The 20,962-nt window shown below is 38.1% G+C and overlaps 1 protein-coding gene across 1 annotated transcript in view; it reads right to left on the reverse strand.

The window, feature by feature from the left end:
- Nucleotides 1–423: 423 nt before the first annotated feature.
- The window catches only part of TMC1 (transmembrane channel like 1), a 113,064-nt gene continuing 92,525 nt past the window's right edge, over nucleotides 424–20,962 (reverse strand). The window contains exons 15-20 of the mRNA XM_036433796.2: nucleotides 19,865–19,932; nucleotides 14,860–15,099; nucleotides 9,416–9,541; nucleotides 5,405–5,483; nucleotides 5,254–5,305; nucleotides 424–1,980 (exon numbers count right to left, since the gene is read on the reverse strand). Of these exons, the coding sequence (XP_036289689.1) occupies nucleotides 1,958–1,980; nucleotides 5,254–5,305; nucleotides 5,405–5,483; nucleotides 9,416–9,541; nucleotides 14,860–15,099; nucleotides 19,865–19,932 (588 nt within the window). The 3' untranslated portion in view covers nucleotides 424–1,957. The remainder of the gene's footprint in view (nucleotides 1,981–5,253; nucleotides 5,306–5,404; nucleotides 5,484–9,415; nucleotides 9,542–14,859; nucleotides 15,100–19,864; nucleotides 19,933–20,962) is intronic.

Consider the following 20,962-nt stretch of genomic DNA (forward strand, 5'->3'; position numbering starts at 1 on the left):
AGCATAATGTGCTAGCTGGTGTAGAATATGTTTATTTACAAAAGAAATCTAGTTAATAAAATGGACTATAATAATGGAGTCTTATTAAAACGATGTATCTAGGTCCACAGGTACTTGTCCATGTACTAGAAATTGAAAGGGTAAATTTTTCTTAAAATGCTTAACTTAAATAAGGTAGGTATTTAGGTGCAATGAAAATCAAACTTATTTTTAACTTAGAGGAAGACGGAAATTGCATACCATAAGCATTTGTTCAAAAAAGTACGTTGCTCTTAGGAGATGAAATCCTTGGGGACAGTTTGTCATCTCTCATCATCTTCCTTATAAATTAGATCAAGAATAAGGGAGTGTAATTCCCATTGTAAATTTGGCAACACACATAAACCAATTCCCTAATCTTATTACTGCACAGTACTCCAATGATCCAAGTAAAAATAAGCACTAGCTTTATTAAATCATCTTCATTATAATCTAATGAGACAATAAAATCAGCATATCAACAAATAATTTCATTTCTTACATCATAGTAATATTTTCATGCAGATAACAGAAGTTTTTGTTTCACAATGCAACTGCTGTAAGTTAAATTGATTCAATTTAATTAATAAGCATTTATTCAGAGCCTACCTGTGCACAGCACTATACTAGGTGTACAAAAGAGAAGATAAGATTCCCTGCTCATTGGAAGCTTACAATCTGGATAGGAAAGATCCACACATACAAGAGACAATAAAGAAACATTACAATTCGCAGCAAAGTCAATAAATTAATAAAATCTGAATTAAAAACACAAGAGTCCAAATGAAGACTATCAAGGGAGTGATACAATTGGGAATAAAGACTAGTCTGGATAATTTGACCGGAGGAAGCAAGCCTGGACTTTGGTGTGATGGAGCACATGGGTTGGTAGAGGAACAGGGTGACCATTTGATGGCCAGTAAAAGATAGAAAAGGAGATATTCAAAGACAGGGCAATACAAACCAGCAAGTCAATTGCAGGGAATGGCAGGCAAATTGGCTTACCTCTGGAAAAGGATATGAGCTAGGAGATGTAATTGAAGTCATACAGGCCGGCTAAGAACATTCCAAGTCAAGTTAAACTTTAAATAAATAATAATGCTTAAGCACATCTATAAGCTGAAGCTCCACCCCCCTATAAAAGTGTTTTCCTAACCTTAACAAAAAGCAAAGCAAAACTATGCAATACGAGAATCTAAACTCAGGAGATATGATCATTGGAGGTCAAATGATCAGACTGTGATATAATAGCAATCACTTGTGGTATCTTTTTTTTTTTTTTTTTTACTCATAAAAGTTGGGTTGTCTAAGACCCATGTACCTCCTCAGCCTTGTGTTGATCTGGTCCTTAATTCACTTAGATATTTCTTCAAAAACAGCCATTTTATTTTATATTAAATCCAGCAGCAAATAAAAAGGCCTTGGGTATATGCTTGTGTGGGTCATGGACGGGAAGACAAGTACGGGGGAAAAAAGATAAAAACAGTGTGTTAATGAATGTTTAAAATGAGTACTTAATAAAGATATTTCTAAACCTGGAAAAAGAAGGTATAGTAGTTCTGCTCCCAGACAAGAACACTAAGGCAAAAGAAATGTACAAAGTGAAATGGGCATAAGGTTTCCAAATTAAACTATATTACTGAACCAAGTCCTCTTTTAAATTCAATTTGTTAGAGAAAAAAAAATAATGTCAGGGAAATTGGTCAGGGGAGAAAATGGCAGTGTGGGAACAAATCCTTAATTTGGATTAAGGTGGGGATCCTTCTTGTCTCAGTAGGTCTGGTGATGACTTATTGACCAGTCTGACCTTGATAATCCAGCAGAGTCAAAACAGGAGCATAGCAACTCCACAATGCTTGTTCCTGGGCCTTCACATAAGTCATTGCCTTTAAATAGCAAGGAGAAGAGTACTTCTGGGTCCCCAGCATATCTGTGAAAGTTACTGGCCACCAGCAGCTGCAGCTGTTCAAAATAAATACATTAATTAATAATAAAAGAGAGAGAAGATAAGAAGGAAGCAAATAAAGATGTTGCTTTCAGTGAGCTTAATGATTCTGAATGAGGTACCTTAAATCTATATTTTCCAAATGTGTTGCACATTGAACTTCTTTTTTTTAATTAATCAAAAATTTTAAAAATGTACTTTCATTGATTTCAGAGAGGCAGGGTGAGGAAGTGAGAGAGAAACATCAATGATGAGAGAGAATCACTGATGGGATGATTCCTGCATGACTCCTACTGAGGATTGAGCCTACATTACAACCCAGGCATGTGCCCTGACCGGGAATTGAACAGTGACCTCCTGGTTCATAAGTTGATGCTCAACCACGGAACCACACCAGCCAGGCCAGTTTCCTTTTTTAAGGTTATTTTTAAAATATTTATTGCTGAGAGTATTATAGTTGTCCTTCCCTATTGCTTCCCTCCACCCAGTTCCTGTCCCTCCCCAAGCCTTCACCACCCTATTGTCTATGTCCATAGGTAATACATATATATATATATATATATACATATATATATATATGTATTTAAGTTCTTTGGTTAATCTCTCCCCGCTCATACTCCTTTCCCTCTGAGATTTGTCAGTCTGTTCCATGTTTCCATGCCTCTGGTTCTATTTTATTCATCAGTTTATTTTGTTCATTAGATTCCACATATAAGTGAGATCGTGTGATATTTGTCTTTTTCTGTCTGGCTTATTTCACTTAACATAATGATCTCCCTCCAGGTCCCTCCATGCTGTCTCAAAGGGTAATAAGTTCTTATCTTTTTACAGCTGCATAGTATTCCATTGCATAAATGTACCATAGCTTTTTTATCCATTCATCTACTGAGGGATGTGTGGGCTATTTCCAGATCTGAACTATTATAAATAATGCTGCTATGAACTTAGGGGTGCATATATTTGTCTGACTTGATTCTTAAGATATAGTCCTAGAAGTGAGATCACAGTGGTTAAATGGGAGTTCCATTTTTAATTTTTTGAAGAAACTCCACACTCTTTTCCACAGTGGCTGCACTGTTTCTCTCTCTATCCCTTCTCTCTCTCTAAAAAGTTAATTTAAAAAAAAAAATCCTCTGGTGAGGGTTTAAAAAACAAATAAATAACAAATAAATAAAATGGGCAAAGAACCTGAATAGACATTTTTCCAAAGATGCATACAAATGGCCAAGAGGTACTCAATATCATTTAATCATCACAGAAATGAAAATTAAAACTGCAATGAGATACCATTTAATACCTATTAAAATGTCCATTACCAAAAAGACAAGAGATAAGTACTGATGAGCATGCCAAGAAAAGAGAACCCTTTGTACACTGCTGGTGAGAATGTAAACTGGTACAATTACTGTAGAAAATAGTATAGAGATTCCTTAAAAAATTAAAAATAGCCCTAGCTGGCTTGGCTCAGTGGATAGAGCATCAGCCTGCGGACTGAAGGGTCCCAGGTTTGATTCTAGCCAAGGGCACATGTCTGGGTTGCGGGCTCCATCCCCAGTAGGGGGCATGCAGGAGGAAGCCAACCAATGATTCTCTCTCATCAATGATGTTTCTCTCCTTCTCCCTTCCTCTCTGAAATCAATAAAGAAATATTTTTAAAAATTAAAAATAGGACTATCATATGATCCAGCAATCTTACTTCTGGATATATAGCCAAAGAAAATGAAATCATCAGTATTCCCACATTTATTCTAATATTATTAACAATAGCCAATGTATGCAAACTACCCAAGTCTCTATCTTGTCTCACGATGGATAAATGAATTAAAAATGTGATATATATACAGGACCTTCTGGACAAAACCAGGGCTGCAGGGAAACCTGGATCCTGGGTGCCTGACAATGGCTGGAGGGAAGCCTGGGTCCTGGGTGCCGGAGGGAAGCCGGTGCCAGCAGCCAAGAGAAGGAAGGCCTACTCTCACATGAGTTTTGTGCATCGGGCCTCTAGTTAATTAATAAATAATAAATAATAAACTGTTTTGTGTACTCATAACTATAAACTGACTTTTGCCTACCCATGTGGGGTGTGTGTGTGTGTATATGAGTGTATGAGTGTATGTATATGAGTGTGTGTGCGTATATATCCCAATGTCCCAATGGAATATAATAGTATTCAGCTTTATAAAAGAAGGCAATTCTGCCATTTGTGACAATATAGATGAAATGAGAGGATATTATGCTAAGTGACATAAGCCAGACAGAGAAAGACAAACACTACTGCATGGTATCTTTTATATGTGTAATCTAATACTAGCAACAAACTTGACCTCAGAGAAACAGAGAGGAGAATGGTGGTTGTCAGCAGCATGGGGGACAGGGGAAGAGGGGAAGGGTGGTGAAAGGGTATGGATTTTTAGTTATAAGATGAATGAGGTCTGAGCCTGTGATGTACAACATAGTCCCTGTATATAGTTAATACTGTACTATATAGCAGAAATTCTCTAAAAGAACAGAACTTAAGCATTCTCACCAAAACAAATAAAAAGGTAAATATGTGAAGTGCTGGATGTATTAATTCCCTCAATGGTGAGAATCCTTTCATAATGTATGTGCTCATCAAATCATAACATGTACACTTTAAATGTATTACAATTTTATTTGTGAATTATACCTCAATAATGCTGAAAAAAATGTAATGCATTTAAGAAAAAAAGTGGCTTAGTGACAAAAAAAAAATCTAAGGAAAACATAACTATTTTTCCATGTGGAACACAAAGCAGAGTAATTGTGAAAAATAGAAATATGCTTGGCTCTAATATTTTAAAAATTAACAAGATTAAAAAGAAAGGAAGGTTAATGAATCAGAAAAGGCTTTGACAATCAATGGTAGTGAGCTCAGAGGACCTTCATGGGATACTCCCAGTGTGTTTTTCTAGGTACAAAAATGTTCAAATGGACAGAAGAGAGTCTGCATTTGTATCTTATTTGTATATGACTATATTGTGGGGATTTTTGTTTTGGTTTTTATTTTTCCAGTCATTTTGCAAGATCACTTTTCTGTCACTACTGCTGAGTTGACATCCTGTATGTTCCTTTCTCCCGCTGGGACAACAAGCAAACCCCTGGAGAAGAAGCCTGAGAAGGCTAGGAGGGCAGACAGCAAGAATGGGGAATGAGTTGCTTAGTTAGGGTAATTATGCCACTGGGCGGCAAATGCCCCATTTAAAGAAAGAAGAGAGATCACACTGTGTGTAGGCAGAGAAGAAAATTGCAAACATAAACACATCTCCAACCTGCTCGAGCCGCTGCCATCTTTTTGTTTCGCAGTTTGTTCTCCAGAGCTTGCTACACAATGAGAACGGAGGGAAGAAAAACATGAAATTTGCTGGTGTTTCCCACTACCTCCATAAAGGCGGTAATTCTGTGAAATACATTGTAACCCACCTGTTTCATCTTCCTTTGTAGATCCAGGTTGGCTGCCTTCTGGCCCTTTGCAGTAGCATTCAGATAATAGATGGTCAAACTAAATTTTTAAAAAAGATAAGATAGATGGCATTTTTTTTCAGTTTCTTATTATTCCTCTCAAATTTACAGCCAGTCATAGAATGCTGGCACTGGAGTAGACTTTAAGGTATATTCTACTCTAAACCTCTTATTTAAAAGACAGGGTGAGCCTTAGCCAGTTTGGCTCAGTGGATAGAGTGTCGGCCTTGGGACTGAAGGATCATGGGTTCAGTCAGTCAAGAGCATGTACCTTGGTGTCATTAATGTCCCTCTCTCTGTGCATCTCTCCCTCCCTTATACTTTCTAAATATCAATGGAAAAATATCTTCAGGTGAGGATTAACAACAATAACTAGAAAGACTGGTTGAGGCACAGAGAGGTTAAAGAAGCGCACTCAGTTACACGGGGACTGGGCAGGAGAGAACCTGGGATGTTGACCCTCGAGTCTTGCTCTCCACAGCCAGGGGCTCTGTTCACTGTGCCTCGCTGCTGAATGTTGGCCACTTCTTGGAAATGTATTAACATCGGTTTAAATTATAGTTGAACGTAACATTTTAAATGGACGTCAATGGCCTCCAAGAGAATGGACTAACTACTGCAGCTTAGGAAATGTGTCGAATAAAGAGGAAACTGACTTTCTGCCTTCAATTCCTTCCTTTGGCTTTTATAACTAAGAATACAATCCTGTGTCATAATTAATTAACATAAATTTTTTTCTGTGTATTGTTTGTATTTCTTCCGCCTTCAAAAAGAAGATTCTTTAAAAAGGAATATTCTTGCCTTTAAAGTGACATTTACATTTCTAGGAAGAGCAAATTCCAGCCAAGCATTGCTGCAAAAATCAATATGCTCGTCTTTACTTAAAGCAAAACAAATAAACAAAAAGAAAGAAAAAAAATGCAATTTAAAAAAAGTAACTGGCATTGCTCTTTGTTGCAAATAACTGGATACTGAAGACATTTCCTCTGCTCACCAACGTGCCAGATTATATCCTTTGTGAGCCATCTGGTGCTGGCAACACAATTACTGATATGGCTTAGCTGAGTTTGTTTACCTCCTATGTGAGTGGCAGGAGTTTGAATGAAATTACATACATGAAAGCATTAGGTACAGTATCTGGCATAAAGTTGATGTTCAACAAATGTGTGTGTGTGTGTGTGTGTGTGTGTGTGTGTGTGTGTGTGGTACATGTGTGTGCATGTGTTATCTATAATAATAAAAGTATAATATGCAAATAGACTGACGGCCGAACAGTGGAACTACCGTTCGCACGCCCTTCTGGACGACATTCCGGATGACCTTCTGGATGAAGCTAGGGCTGGGAAGGTCTACTCTTGCCCGAATTTCGTGCACTGGGCCTCTAGTAGTAGTATAAAGCTTTTCTTAGAGTAGTGCCCAGAATAGGAGGGGAAACTCAGAGACCTCACAAGTCATTTGCAGTGCTCAATTTCTCTGTTCATTCTCCACTTCTTTTCCCATCTTGTGAAGTACCTTAAATGTGTATTCTTTATAAGTCATTTTCTCAACTCCAAAGGAATAAACTTCCTGCCTAGAGCTAACCTAAACTCTACTCAGTTACCCAAAACCACCTAAGATTATTTAATAGGTCCCACTGGGGAAATTCAAAAGGCTTTTAACATTCTCTAATTAAAGGCAATAAAAAGCCAACCTAGTTGCTTGGGCCCCATAAAGTGGAACAAGAGACCTCAGGATTTAAAAAATAAAATCACCAACAAAACTGAAATTTGGCTTTTAAATGAGAATATGAGAACTGAAATTAACCTTTCAGTCTCTCTATCTGACCTTCTTCTATCCCGCCTGCTTTCTTCTAGACCCAGTCACTCTATATGAGGTAGGCGAATGGTGGCCTCCAGGGCAAATCTGATTCTTGGCCTGTGTCATAAGGCCCATGAGCTAAGAATTTATATAATATCCTCAATTTTACTTCTTGGTCCACAAAGCCTAAAATATCTTGGTCCTCTGCAGCCCTTTAAGAACAAATCTGCTTACCCTGGGAATAGAGCATCCCTGACACATGCCTTCCAATCCTGAACATGCCCACTCATCCCAAACTCAGTGCTTGGTACTGCAAATGAGTGGGGGGAATAAGAGGTAGGAAACACACATGGGTTTGAATCCACTTATTAGCCATTAGATTTGGGGAAGATCTTCATGTGCTATCAATAATAAAGGCCAACTTCTTAAGATTCTTGTGCAAATTAAATGAGTTAATATGTGGGTAAGCACCTGCAGCAAAGGTCATGTCAGCTCCTTTTCTGCTCCCCACGACAGCTTATGAAAGACTTAGCTAGTGGCACTGGAACATTGTTGCTCCTTTGCTTAAAAATAAACCTATCAACTAGTTAAGAATATAGTCATAAAACCTGACATTAAGTTGTGTGTGTGTGTGTGTGTGTGTGTGTGTGTGTGTAATGAGATCTCATTTATACCATCACAGAGCTTTGACTTTTAAAAGCTGCAGGATACAAAACGTTCTCAGAAGCGCTCTATTGTGAAAACATGGAGCAGGAAAACTCACGTCAAGGCCATCTGGGAGAACATGCTGCCTCCTGCTTGTCATTTTCCAACACATCTGCACCAGAGACTTACTATCAGATCCTAAATACCACCCCATGACCCAGGTTTTAGTGGATAATAGTCACCTTTCTGAAGAATAAAGAAATATCTAAGCTATAGTCTCTTACTTTCTTAAAAAATTAGAATGGGATTTTGCAGAAAAGTTTCAGGTATCCAATTGAAATGAAACAAGTTGAGCTCCATTTCACCTAATTGAAAAATACTAGTCTCTAAAGAAAATAGTAATCTGTTTCCTGTTTAATTATCGCCCATAGTCTAGCACCTCTCCTTCAAAGAAGGCAACAGGTGTAAAGGGGTGAATGTTGGATTTACGGTCCAAGTCCTATGATTAGTATTTTGCTCTGGTCTCATATGGGGGAAATCACTTCCCCCCTCTGTCAGTTTCTTCATTTATACAATTGAAGAATATAACACATGCCTTCGCTGATGTGGCCTGCGACCATGACCATCACTAAGACAAAGGGAATAAGGTGCCTCAGACCCAGCTCATTTACCTCAAACTGTTGGGAGGTGTCTCACTAAGATTTCCTTTCATTGAAACGAATCCAACCCTTGTGTCAGCCTTGTTTCCAGTGTCCCTGAGGATGGTTTCATACGTGCCCTTCTTGACTGAGAGCAGTGGCAGTTCCAAACGTTCTATTGAGGAAGGTCTTGGGGAATAACGATAGCTTTTCCACAAGTCATATATTTTTACTTAGAATCTAAGTTTATCTGTGGTGGTCAAGAGTCCGAAGCCAGCGAAAGGAACATGGAAACAAAAGCTCCCTTCCAAGTTCTCCTCTAAGTATTACCTCTGACTTTGAAGGGACCAACTGGGTGACCTTTCCAAGACCTTCTGGTCCTCTGGACCTATTACTACAGACACACAGCTACTGACGGCTTCCTAGGTACCAGGACACGGTGATTTTTTAAATCCCCTTAAGCCCTGATCCCTGAAACATATTCTCAACCGGATTATTAACTTAGAGGCTCATCACTTCTGTGTGTGCACAGCCATCTGCTTTATGGAACAAGAAAAGGAGGGGGGAAGCTCAATGTGCTGATTACATCTAGCATTTGGCCCTTATGCTTCCCTTGCTTGTAGCTGTTTATCGATCATTATTTTGGTTACTTGGGAACAAATCTCATAATCCTAGGCAGGCAAAGACAGATGCAGATGGCTGTGAATTATGTCCAAGAGGATCTGAATAGGGCTCATAAACATTAGCCTCTCACGACCATGGAAATCAGCACTGAATCAGGTTAGGCTCTAGCACAGCCCCTGGAGAGAGGGAGAGAGCAGAGAAGGCTGAAATGGAAAGAGTGCCAAGAAGCACATGACAAAGGCCCTTTCTCTTAGGAGAAAGCACTTACACCATCACCAAAACCACAGCAATGACCAGTCCAGGATTAGAGAGCTGTCTCAAGATCTTCGCCATCCAGCTTGGGAAATCATGCTCCAGTGTTTCTCCAATGACTTCAAACATCCTATTTTTGCCACTGGAGAAAAAAAAAAAAGTTTATTTAAAACATATGGGAACCATGGTTACAGAAAAAAAGAATAAGAAAAACTAGAAATTTTTTGCAAACACTGCCTAGATACTCGTTAAGGTTAGGAATCTGATGTTTCGCTATAACTCATGGATGAGATGTGATACATTTCATCCCAACATAAACACATAATCAAAGCCTGTAGGAAATTCACCACAGAATCAGGAGATAAATTGTAAAAGCTGTATGTCTAAGATTTTGATTGAATTGTGTTTTATAAATAGCTTATCAGTCTACCCCTCAGCCAGCTCTCCTTATAGAAGAACACTTTCTTTGGGCTGAATAAACAGAGTGCTCAGTTTTTTTTTAATTTGCTGTGGAGATGAGCATAAGGAATAGCTTAATGGAATCAAATCCAAAAATAACCCAATACATCTTTTCCGTGCCATAGCTTCTATTTCATTTTCCACCAAATCTCCTTGATGAGAGCTATTAATAGGTAACCACACTGAATGATGAGTCCTTTCTCTCTCAGTATTTCTTCTAGGCAGGTCTTTAAAAAGTACCAATTCAGTTCCATTGCCAAGCACATAAAATGGGAGGAGAAGGAAAAATGAGCTTTAAAAGCCAAGGTCCTAAATGGGCTCATTCTCAACCCATTAAAATGAGACCAAAACACTATAAACTAGAAAAATGAGAAGAGATGCCTGTCTTAACTTAGTACATAATATTAAAATTATAAAGCAATATCCATCCTGCTAACTTATTTTTTTGTTATGCATATTGATTTTACTATGAAAAGATGTAATTTTCAGAAAAGACCCTAGGCGTTTTTATCACAAAGTTTTATGTATCATCAGAATAATGGTTGGTGTAACACAATATAATATCTTAGCTTCACTATTTTTTTATCTTTCAACATTCTCAATTACTAAATGAACATCCTCAATTACTAAATGAACATGAGCTGATCAATTTCTTTCTCCTGATCTAATAATATTTTTCAATAGCCTGAGAATGACTCCATAATTATCTTCTCAGGTGTGGCTGGACTACTGAGGTATAAATTTTTATTCACAATAAAGAGTTCCACACTAATTAGAAAAGCCTAAGGTACATAAAGGAGAATGAAGTTTATAGACAAGTTAAGATGATAGCAATTTATCACCTCCGCTAAAGTTTATTATCTTCAATATCTATATCCCAGTCATAGGGAATACAGTCGCTGTGAAAAGGTAAATGAGGAGAGAAGATAAGACAATCTACTCTCCCTTCTCCAGCTTGTCTGGCTGGAATGTGGTTAGAATGGGAATTGGGAATTGGAATTGTACAAAATATACCCTACCTACAAAGGTCTTTGCATCCTAGTGTGTACCAAGTGCAAAGTTATTGGCAACTCTGGGGATTCCTGAATAACTTTTCCAGGTCAGGTCTCTTACCAAAAATACTAGTAGAGCTCTCTTAATGTTATACCAACTATAGAAGCATATATAAATTCTTGTCAATACCTTTTTCTGACAGGTAAGCCAACATATGTCACTTCACAATATTTTCAGAAATCCTTTCCAGTCTGCTGTGACCATAAAGTCAAGTGAAATGCTACTGCACTTACTCTATAGTTTTCCCATGAGCATAGCTCCATCTGCCCTACATTGGTACAGAGCACACCTGTCTTTCCAGCCAGACTGGAAGCTCCGCAGAATGAAAGTCTATGCCCAAGTTAACCCCACTTCTGGCTTTGTGTTTAGTGTACAATTCATTAATTCAAGTTACTGGCTAACACTCTACTATGTTCTGGACTCAGAAAGATGAAAACATTCCCCACCTCTGGGAGTCAGCTACAATATTAAGAAAAATAGGTACATAGAATAATAGGATTGCAAATAAGTGGTGTAATAGTAGGATCACAATACAGTATAAACCTAAACATATTGTATGATCTCACTTATTTTTTAAAATCTTCATCAAAAGAAAACCAGAATGCAAAATACCAAACTGTTGAAAGTTGGTATGTCAGGACTTTGTGGGTTTGGGGTAGTCTTGTGTTTTTTGTTTTGTTTTGTTTTGTTTTGGTGAAAATGTTTCTACAATTTCCAGGTTTTTAGTACAAACACATATCACTTTTGCAGTCAGATGAAAATATATCTATAATAATAAAAGCATAATATGCTAATTAGACCAGACAGCAAAACAACCCTCTGAATGTTATTCTGGACATCCTTGTGGATGAAGCTGCAGTGGCTGGGACCAAGGCAGAGATGGTTAGAGGCGATCAGGCAGGCAGGCAAGCAGTAAGAGGCGATGAGGCAGGCAGGCAGGCAAGTGGTTAGGAGCCAGCGGTCCTGGATTCTGAGAGGGATATCCGAATGCCAGTTTTGGCCCGATCACACAGGGATCCCTGTAGGATCTGGCCTAACCTGGCAGTCGGACATCCCCTGAGGGGTCCTGGATTGCAAGAGAGTGCAAGCCAGGCTGAGGGACTCCCCCCCCCCCCCGCCCCCATGCATAGATTTTGTGCACCAGGCCTCTAGTAAATACATAATTACCATGATGTTAGCAGGGAGGGATGGGAGAACATAGAGAAGTCGAAAATGTTCAAGATTATTAATGAGAGGGCTGAGGGAGAAATATCAGGTGTTAGGAAATATGGTGGAGCATTTAGAAGATTCTTGTTCATCCAAACACCAAAGAAATGTTTGTGTGGTTTTTTTTTTTAAATTATTTAACTGTTTAAGGTAAATCAATGTAATAGTCTATTGGAATGATTTTCTGGGAAACTCACCCTCCCTAGCCAGGTCTTGTGAAACCAGAACAAGCTAAACTATCTCATCAAATTGCTTTGCAGAATGGATATTTTTAGTTATTGTAGTAGCCACCACACCTGAAAATACACCTGCATCTAGGAGCAACTAGATGGCGTCTCCATTAGCCTACTTTAAATGCATATTTGCCAACTGGCTGCCCGCCCAGGCACCAGGAAGTGTCAGACACCCTTTACTCAACGGGCTGGGCAAATCGCCTTAAACTCAGAGTCCCTAAGGATGGTAAGTCATGACCATTTTCACCTAATTTCTAAAGCAGAAACCCCTTTTAAACTTTTAAGTCTAAACAAATTTTTTAAAGTATATATTCTTTTGCCCCCAAATGAGAAAACTGGCAGGAAAAAAAAAAACACAAAACTATCTAAATAGGACAGAGATAGCCCCTTCTCCAATGCTCTATTAAAAATACTTAAATTTTCTTGATCTCAAAATAGTGATATATATTTAGTAATTCTGCCTAAGTTTTCCAATTAGAAAATACTTGTTCAAAATCATATATTATGCCTTAGACACAGACTGATTTTTTCCCCCATTACAACCATAGTAACTCGTGATATAATGCGAAGCAGAGGAGTTAGAGCTCAAAAATATAAAACTGTTCAGTCACTCTTAGTGTTGAGCTCAATGATATTTTTAATGTGAATATACCTGTATAACCACCACTCAGCTATGTGTTGATGTTGTGGGGTTTCCCTTATAGGAAGTTAAGTTCTTTTGATATGCTTTCCTAAGGATCAATTTCCAATTAAAAAGTTAGCAGCACACCTGAAACTTATCCTGAATACTTAGTTATGGGGTAATTTGCAGTTAACCAATATTTGTATGGCTTACCTCTTGAACTTTGTACTCTGAAATTTATCCAGGATTTATTAAGACCAATCTCTTTCAAAACTGCAATTTCATATTTAGTCTCCAGATGTCACTCTCTGCATTATTTATTTCATCCCCCTGGGGTGGGGGGTGGGGGTGGGGAATGAATAGGACTTGTCAACATCAGCTTCCTGAATTGACAGACCTCCAGCTGTTTTTGCCCAATCCACTGGCTTAACATTTTCTTTCTTTCTTTTCCAGTAAAGCAATAATAACTCAAACTATTATTAGAGTAAAATGCCTCCATTATACTTCAGCAGATGGGCAACAAACCTTTTGACTTTAATTTAGTAACTTGGGTTTGACAGCATGACAGGGAAATTATATGTGGCCATTATGGCATCACAGTTGACATTCACATGGCTTTTCACATTCATATTTTCTTCACAAAAAAGGAGGAATAACTCAAATGTACACTGCCCAGTGACTCAACATGCAGATCTTTGGGGGGGGGGGGGGGGGGACACACTTGTGGGAGATGCATCCCTTTAGGATGAAGTCCAATCTTCCAGATCCTGGGAACGTTGCTGTCTTGATAAATGTCAGAGAGCAAACAATGTCAGAAAACTGGAGAAGGTACTTTTCCAACTTGGATGAAAGTGCTTTCTTGACTCTTTATATTACTGCTTGAGTGATTTATCTTTGTTATTTAGGGAGAATTATGTGAGAAACAACTTTAATAGTTTATTGGCATGTGGCATGGATTATAAATTGTGAGACCCTCTTTATGTTATTATCTAACTAGAGGCCTAGTATACAACTGGGGGGTGGGGAGTGTCTTTCGGCCCAACCTCTGCCCTCTTGCAGGCCGGGACCCTTTGGGGGATGTCTGCCTGCCAGCTTAAGCCCTATCTCCCTGGGCCTCTCACAGTCTGGAGCTCTCACAGTCCGGGACCCATCGCTCCTTACCCCTTACCGCCAGCCTGCAGCAGAGGTAGGAGAGACTCCTGCCGCCACCGCTGGGTTCACCAGCAGTGAGCCTGGCTTCTGGCTGAGTGGAGCTCCCCCTGTGGGAGCGCACTGACCACCAGGGGGCGGACACTCAATGCAGAAGCTGCCCCCTTGTGGTCAGTGCACATCACAGAAACCGATTGTTCTGCTGTTTGGTCAATTTGCATATTACATTTTTATTATATAGGATAATGATTCCATGTCATAGGTGGCATGTGGTTAGTCTGCTATATTTATTTACGTTATATTTTATTTTTTCAATGTGGTGGTCCACATGAGACACAGCAATAGCTTCAATTGTCTGGATATGAAGGCCCAGCATCAAGAAAACCTTCACCTCCAGACTAGCTCTTTGTTATCTCCTTAAATGGAAATAGCTCAGATTAATTGTCCATATTTTACCTAGGCAGAACCTGGAGCAGTTAAATCATTTTCCCTTTTATGTTCCCCACATGAGAAAATTGATGGAACTTACCTAAAAATCTCCATGGCACAGAATGAGCCAGAATACCCAATACTCGTGCTACATACAAAAATGCCCCCTAGTGGCCAGTGTGCACATAATTAATTAATTAACACAGCCTTTGTTCGAACACCACCAAAATAACTCATACAATGACTGACCATTCCTTTGCCCAAACCTGAAAGAAAACTATGCCCAAATGGAATTTCAAAGACAAGAACCTGAAGGGGCCACAGTCAAAAGATGGCGGGAGGGAGACGATCATGTACAGGACAGGCATGGTGGACAGGAAGAGGATGAGCAAGAGCATGCCCAGGTAGAAATTATTCTTTCTGGAAGCTTTGAAGACTCTGGCCTCGGGGACGTTGCAACACATCACGGCCCAGCCCTGGAAGTACATGGATGTGTGGAGTCGAAGGATATTGATGCCTGGGAGGCTGGGAGCAAAGAAAGAGCCCATCCTAGAAAGGAAAGCAGAGCTCAGGTCAATTCAGGTCTTCCCTGCAGAACAAGGCCACACAGCACCTGTTTGTTTCACATCATGCTTATCTGCCAAAGGCAGAAAATGCCACTCTCAACCACACAAGCTCTTTTTATAAATAATGCATGTCCATCTTCTATACACATTTTACCATCGCCCCCATTATTATAGGTATTGTATGCATACTTCCTTCATAGAAACAATATAGATTACTAATCATATCTACTATTATTAGTAATTTTAAGTTATAACAGAGTAAACTATATATTTATGACATTTGTTTTCCTTCTGTCTCCTACTTCTAAAATAGACTTAATTTCTCATATAATTATTTAACATAGCCAAAAAATGAACTTTTTAATAACTGGCTCTTAAAAGGCACTCATTCCATTCAAATAAACTGCACATTTGGATTAAGTACTTTTGTCATGATGACAAATTCTCATTTAATGAAAGAGAAAGTATTACATCATGTATAGGAAATACTAGTGCTAAGAATCTTCTGATATTAGCCATGAATGAGAAAATGTGAATTTATTTGACTGTGTACACAAAATATAAGCATGGTCTCTTTGCAAATCAGGTGTGCCTTTCAGCGGTACTCTGCTGTGCTGATCCCCAGCTTTTCTGGAACCAAGAACGGGGGAAAAGCGCTTGAGAGTGTATGTGTGTGCATTTCCATTGAATGGTTTTATTTGTGGCTGGCATGTTGTTTTAGAGCTGATGGGAATAATGTATTTGTGTCTAATATGCTATGTTTTGTTGATATCCCACAGCAAAGCTTTATGTGCTTTTGATATAAAAATTCAACACATCTCAATTTTGTTTATCTGTCTACATTTTTACTTTAGCTTGTCCTGGAAATCCACTGCTTTGTATATAAGATCTTTTAAAAGTATTTTAAATAAGAACCACTTAGAAAACTTCACTAAGGTCATTCTTACTTTATGCCATCATTGGTTATTGCAACAAAATAAATTTTAATTTTCTTTGATGAGAAAATTCATTAGCACCATATTAATAGAAATTAATGAGTCCAAAACCAAAAAGAGGTTTTAGATGCTACTTATTTTAAAAGTTTAAGCAGAGTCCCATTTTTAAAACTGTCCAAACTATAATAAAGACCTGAACATTTCAAGTTAGAATTATAACTTTAATCCATTCAATGTAAATTTGGTATATTATCTGGGGATTGGAGCTGAGTTAGATGAAGAAATTAGTTTCTGCTATAATTGAACTTGTGCAACCCAACATTCAACAATTTCATTGAAAAGTGAAATCTTGTCACAATTCATATTGTCTTACTAGGATTCCATACAACAGGTCTGAATGATATTTCAACATACTGCATTGAATTGACAAGAGACTTCATAGGAAGTTAAACTAATATTTTTTTACTAGTAAATGGTATGAACTTTGGGTGATAATAACATGTTCAGATAGTTCTTCAGTTGTAACAAATGTAGCACTCTGTGTGGATTCAATAATGGGCAGTCTAATTTTGGGGTCTGTGTTTCATTGCTGATCAACTTAGTCTATCTGTGGGCACAATTTTGTACATAATTCAAGTCCAAGACTTGTCTAAAGTCACATATATTTGCATCTATACATATACATGCATCATTTTTTTTAATTTAAATTCTTTATTGTTTAAAGTATTACATAAGTCTCCCCCAACTTGACCTCTCCCCGGCTGCTCCCACCCCCAACACATGCCCTCACCTCCCCACTGTCTGTGTCTACTGGTTATGCTCATATGCATGCATACAAGTCCTTTGGTTGATCTCTTACCCTCCCCCACATGCATCATTTGTCTGTATGCATACATATGTACACACTTACTATATGTATGTACATCTATAGAGAAATAAATTTAAAAATTTCCAAATGAATATCAAATGGCACAGAGCCATTATCAGAACAAATGGCACAGAGACATAACCTAGAAAAACAGGTCCTGGCACAGTGATATCAGAACCTTAATGCTCACCCGATCATTGTTCATGATTCACCACTAATCAGCTTGGCTCACTAAGTCCCTTACCCAGACTTGATCCCGTCATCTGTCAGGCAAAGATCACAGTAATACCTTAGCCTAATAAAATGCTTTTCTTCCAAGAAGATCAAAGCAGATGAAAGCTTCTTTTATTTAGCTTCTCTTATTACTCTAGTGACATGGTACATGTCAGGCAAATTATTCACGTGTGATCAACTGAGAAAATGAGGTAGTGAAAGGGGAAAGATTGGCAGGAGGGTATACAATGAGGCAATGTTGGAGCAAAGTCCAAACCCATCTTCTCTCTCGCTGTGTGTTCTGCTACCTCTGCATCCTGTTACAGTACAGATAACTTGTGCTTTTGTCACTTAAAAATATGATTACAAAAGCCTATGCTGCCCATTTCAAAAATAATGAGGAATCTCAGAGGGAAGGGGGGTGGCGAGGGAAGAGATTAACCAAAGAAGGTATATGCATATTTGCATAACTCATGGACACAGACAATAGTGCTATGAATATCTGGGGGGTGAGGCAGAAAGGGGGAAGACAGTTTGGGGAATAAAGGGGGCATCTGTAATACTTCCAATAATAAAGATAAATTTACAAAATAAATGTATAATATAAAGTTTTACTGATGATTTCAGTCAATTCATAACAAACTGATTTTGACCTATAAATGTTTGACTTTAATAACATCAGAGTAAGGAATGTCCACTATTCAGAAACTCCTAAAGCAGTAATTGAATGTCTCTAGTCACAAATGAAAGAAATTAGATTCAAAATCCCCATGCTCTTTTGTTGGTTTCTGCAACAGGTGGTCAAACCCAGTTATCAGATCCTAATGCCTCATGAAATAGATTACCATGTGTGAGTGCCCCTGTGCAGGAAAGGGAAGCTGCACATTCCCCACCCCTCCCTCAGCAACTTCCTGGGAGTTAGATAAGAGAAGTTGTACAAGGGTTGGCCTGAAGGTGAGTAACAGTTCTTTTGCTTCTGGAACTCTGGTGTGTGCCTACCTTTGTCACTCAAAAAGCACATTCACTTTCTAAAGTCCTCCTCAGACCCATCAGAAGCAAGACTTTCAACAGCTCAAGGATGAATACATGGAAAGCAATAGTGCAATACTGCAGAGATTTTGATAATGGATCTACCTCTGAGCAAAGAAGGTTTTTAGATATTTAACTATGTTAATATGAACAATAGCGATATATAGAAACAGTTATGAAATTGCAAGTGAAACCAATCAGGCAGCCATTATAACAGCTTTTTTAATAATGAAAAGGAATTTCTAGGCAAATGTGTTGTCTAAATTTTGAAAGAACAAGAACATGTCCGCACAAATGGCACCCCCCCCCCCCCCCCTCCCCGAGCCTAAGGGATTTATGGCACTCTGCATGAGCCAGGGAGTTTTGAAACTGCTATCACACAGTGCTTTCTCATGCCTGTAGTGGCAATGTTGGAGCCCTGCATCAGCCACATTATAGACAGCAGAATCCTCCCCAGGAAAGAAAAGATCTAGGACCCACAGAAGCTGTTGCCTTGACTCTCTGTTAGTCATATGTTGGACCACCTTGACTTTCCTGTGTGTGGAGAATAAAAGATGCATTTCACTCCTTCATGACTCTTTGGACACATGAGCCATAACTTGCGAATTTAACCAAGAAGTACATTTAAAACACACCTGACAATGGATAACTTAATCTTTGCTTTGCAGTGATTGATCTAATGAGGCCCAGGAACTTGACAAGAATGGGTCTTTGGCTATGGTCTTTATATTGATAAAGTAAAACAATTTTAACATTTGCAGAAGGTCCAGCCTCACAAAGGTTTAATAATTCAGGACAGCCATGGTTGAAAGATTTGAGTAACATAAGATGCTTGTGCAAAAACTGAACTCGTCACTAGTACTTGTACCTAGGACAATGGTGTGATCAGTGGCACAATATTATATTAGACATCTATCAATGGGATAAAGAAGATCGATTGTAACTGCCTGTGGGGTTGGCATGATCTTAGTTGAGTGACAGATTTATAAGGCACATGGTCCCCAGATGAATTGCATGCTGTGATTCAATTTTTAAACTAAAAAAATGGCTTTGACTATATCAATTCATCTTAACCTGTCAAGGTTTTCAGAGAGAATGATTTCATTTTATAAAAGATATGATAATCCTTTGTACATCAAAAGGAATACTTCTGATGTGCAAATGGCCCTGTGAATCAAGTTCAAAAATAACAATCATATTTTTAACTTGACCTTCCTAAAACATATGTTTTCTCTCTATAAATTATTGGATTTGGTAAGATACTATTTTTAACAGTAGCTACAAGTTGTATTTTAAATGTATTCAATAGTTATGACAAGACAAAATCAGTTTCTCAGAAAGATCTCACATTAATTTATCCCATACTTACCATGTAGTAATGTGATCATCAATATTTCATTGTTAGATCCTAGAGTCACAGGACAGAATATGCAAAACGCTTTCCAATAATCTACCAACCAGAACACAGATGCCCATCACTTGATGAAGGAGGCTGGGCCAAACAGGCAGATCTACCTTTGAGGACCAAGACTGAAGATTTGAAAAAGAAAAATGTAAACGATTCAGAGCCATTCATCCTACAAAGGCAGATGTTGACTTAGACACAGATTGTGATCTCCTTTGACACCGGGTTCCCATGTTTTACGCAATATTGATTTTGGAGGCTTTTCAAAAAGTGGTAGACTATCCAACAGTTGGCCTACCAGATCATGCCTTGGTTGAAGATCAGAGCGAGGACATTGCCACTGATGTCAAATTCGGTGTATGAAGGCTAGAAGAGATATGGACATTCATTGGATTAGTACCTCACTGGGTAAATATTGAAAGGCAAGTGGTTTATGCTTCTGCATAAGTATGGCTAAACTCTCAACTATTTTCTTACAGCATAAATAGCAGGATGATCAATATAAAATAATTAGCAATAAGTTAAGTAATAAAGCACTCTTTTAGCATTGTAAAACTCATTTTAAAATGCTGCCATTCAGTGCTATGAAAGCATGGTGATGCACGCTCTCAAACACTGCTGGGGAGAGTAAATATCAGAGCAGCCTGTTAGAAAAACAATTTAAGGATGCATATTTAAAGCTTTAAACACCTCACTCCTGTTAACCCTGTTAAGTCTCAGAATGTGTCCTAACAAAGCTATCTTAAATGTTGAAAAACATAAACAAGCAGAGATGAAGCCATCTTAATATCTGATATTGGTTCAGTAACTGAAGTTTATCTATAATATGATATATATCACAGCTAATTACATCATTGTTGGAAGAATGTTTTCATACTTAAGAGAAAACTATATTTTAACATTAAACGAAAAATATACAATATTATTCATTCATTATTTTATAACTCTTTATGAAACTATGTATAAAGAAAAGACTTGGAAGTACTCAACAAAATCAATAGTTATTTTGTGTTGCCGAAACCAGTTTGGCTCAATGGATAGAGCGTCGGCCTGTAGACTGAAAGGTCCCAGGTTCGATTCTGGTTAAGGGCATGTACCTTGATTGCGGGCACATCCCCAGTTGGGGGTGTGCAAGAGGCAGCTGATTGATGATTCTCTCTCATCGATGTTTCTAACTCTCTATCCCTCTCTCTTCCTCTCTGTAAAAAATCAATAAAATATATTTTTTAAAAATAGTTACTTTGTGTTGGGGATAGGTTATAGCTTTTATTTTCTTCAAGTTTTGCATATTGTAAAATATTTTTCAATAAAAATATGTGAATTTCTTTTAATATAAAATAAATATTAAGAGTACAACCAAAGTTAAAGAAGTTATTTGCACAGTGTTTGTCTCTGG

Source organism: Pipistrellus kuhlii, unplaced genomic scaffold (assembly GCF_014108245.1).
Source record: "Pipistrellus kuhlii isolate mPipKuh1 unplaced genomic scaffold, mPipKuh1.p scaffold_m20_p_12, whole genome shotgun sequence".
In the NCBI taxonomy this organism is placed as follows: domain Eukaryota; kingdom Metazoa; phylum Chordata; class Mammalia; order Chiroptera; family Vespertilionidae; genus Pipistrellus; species Pipistrellus kuhlii.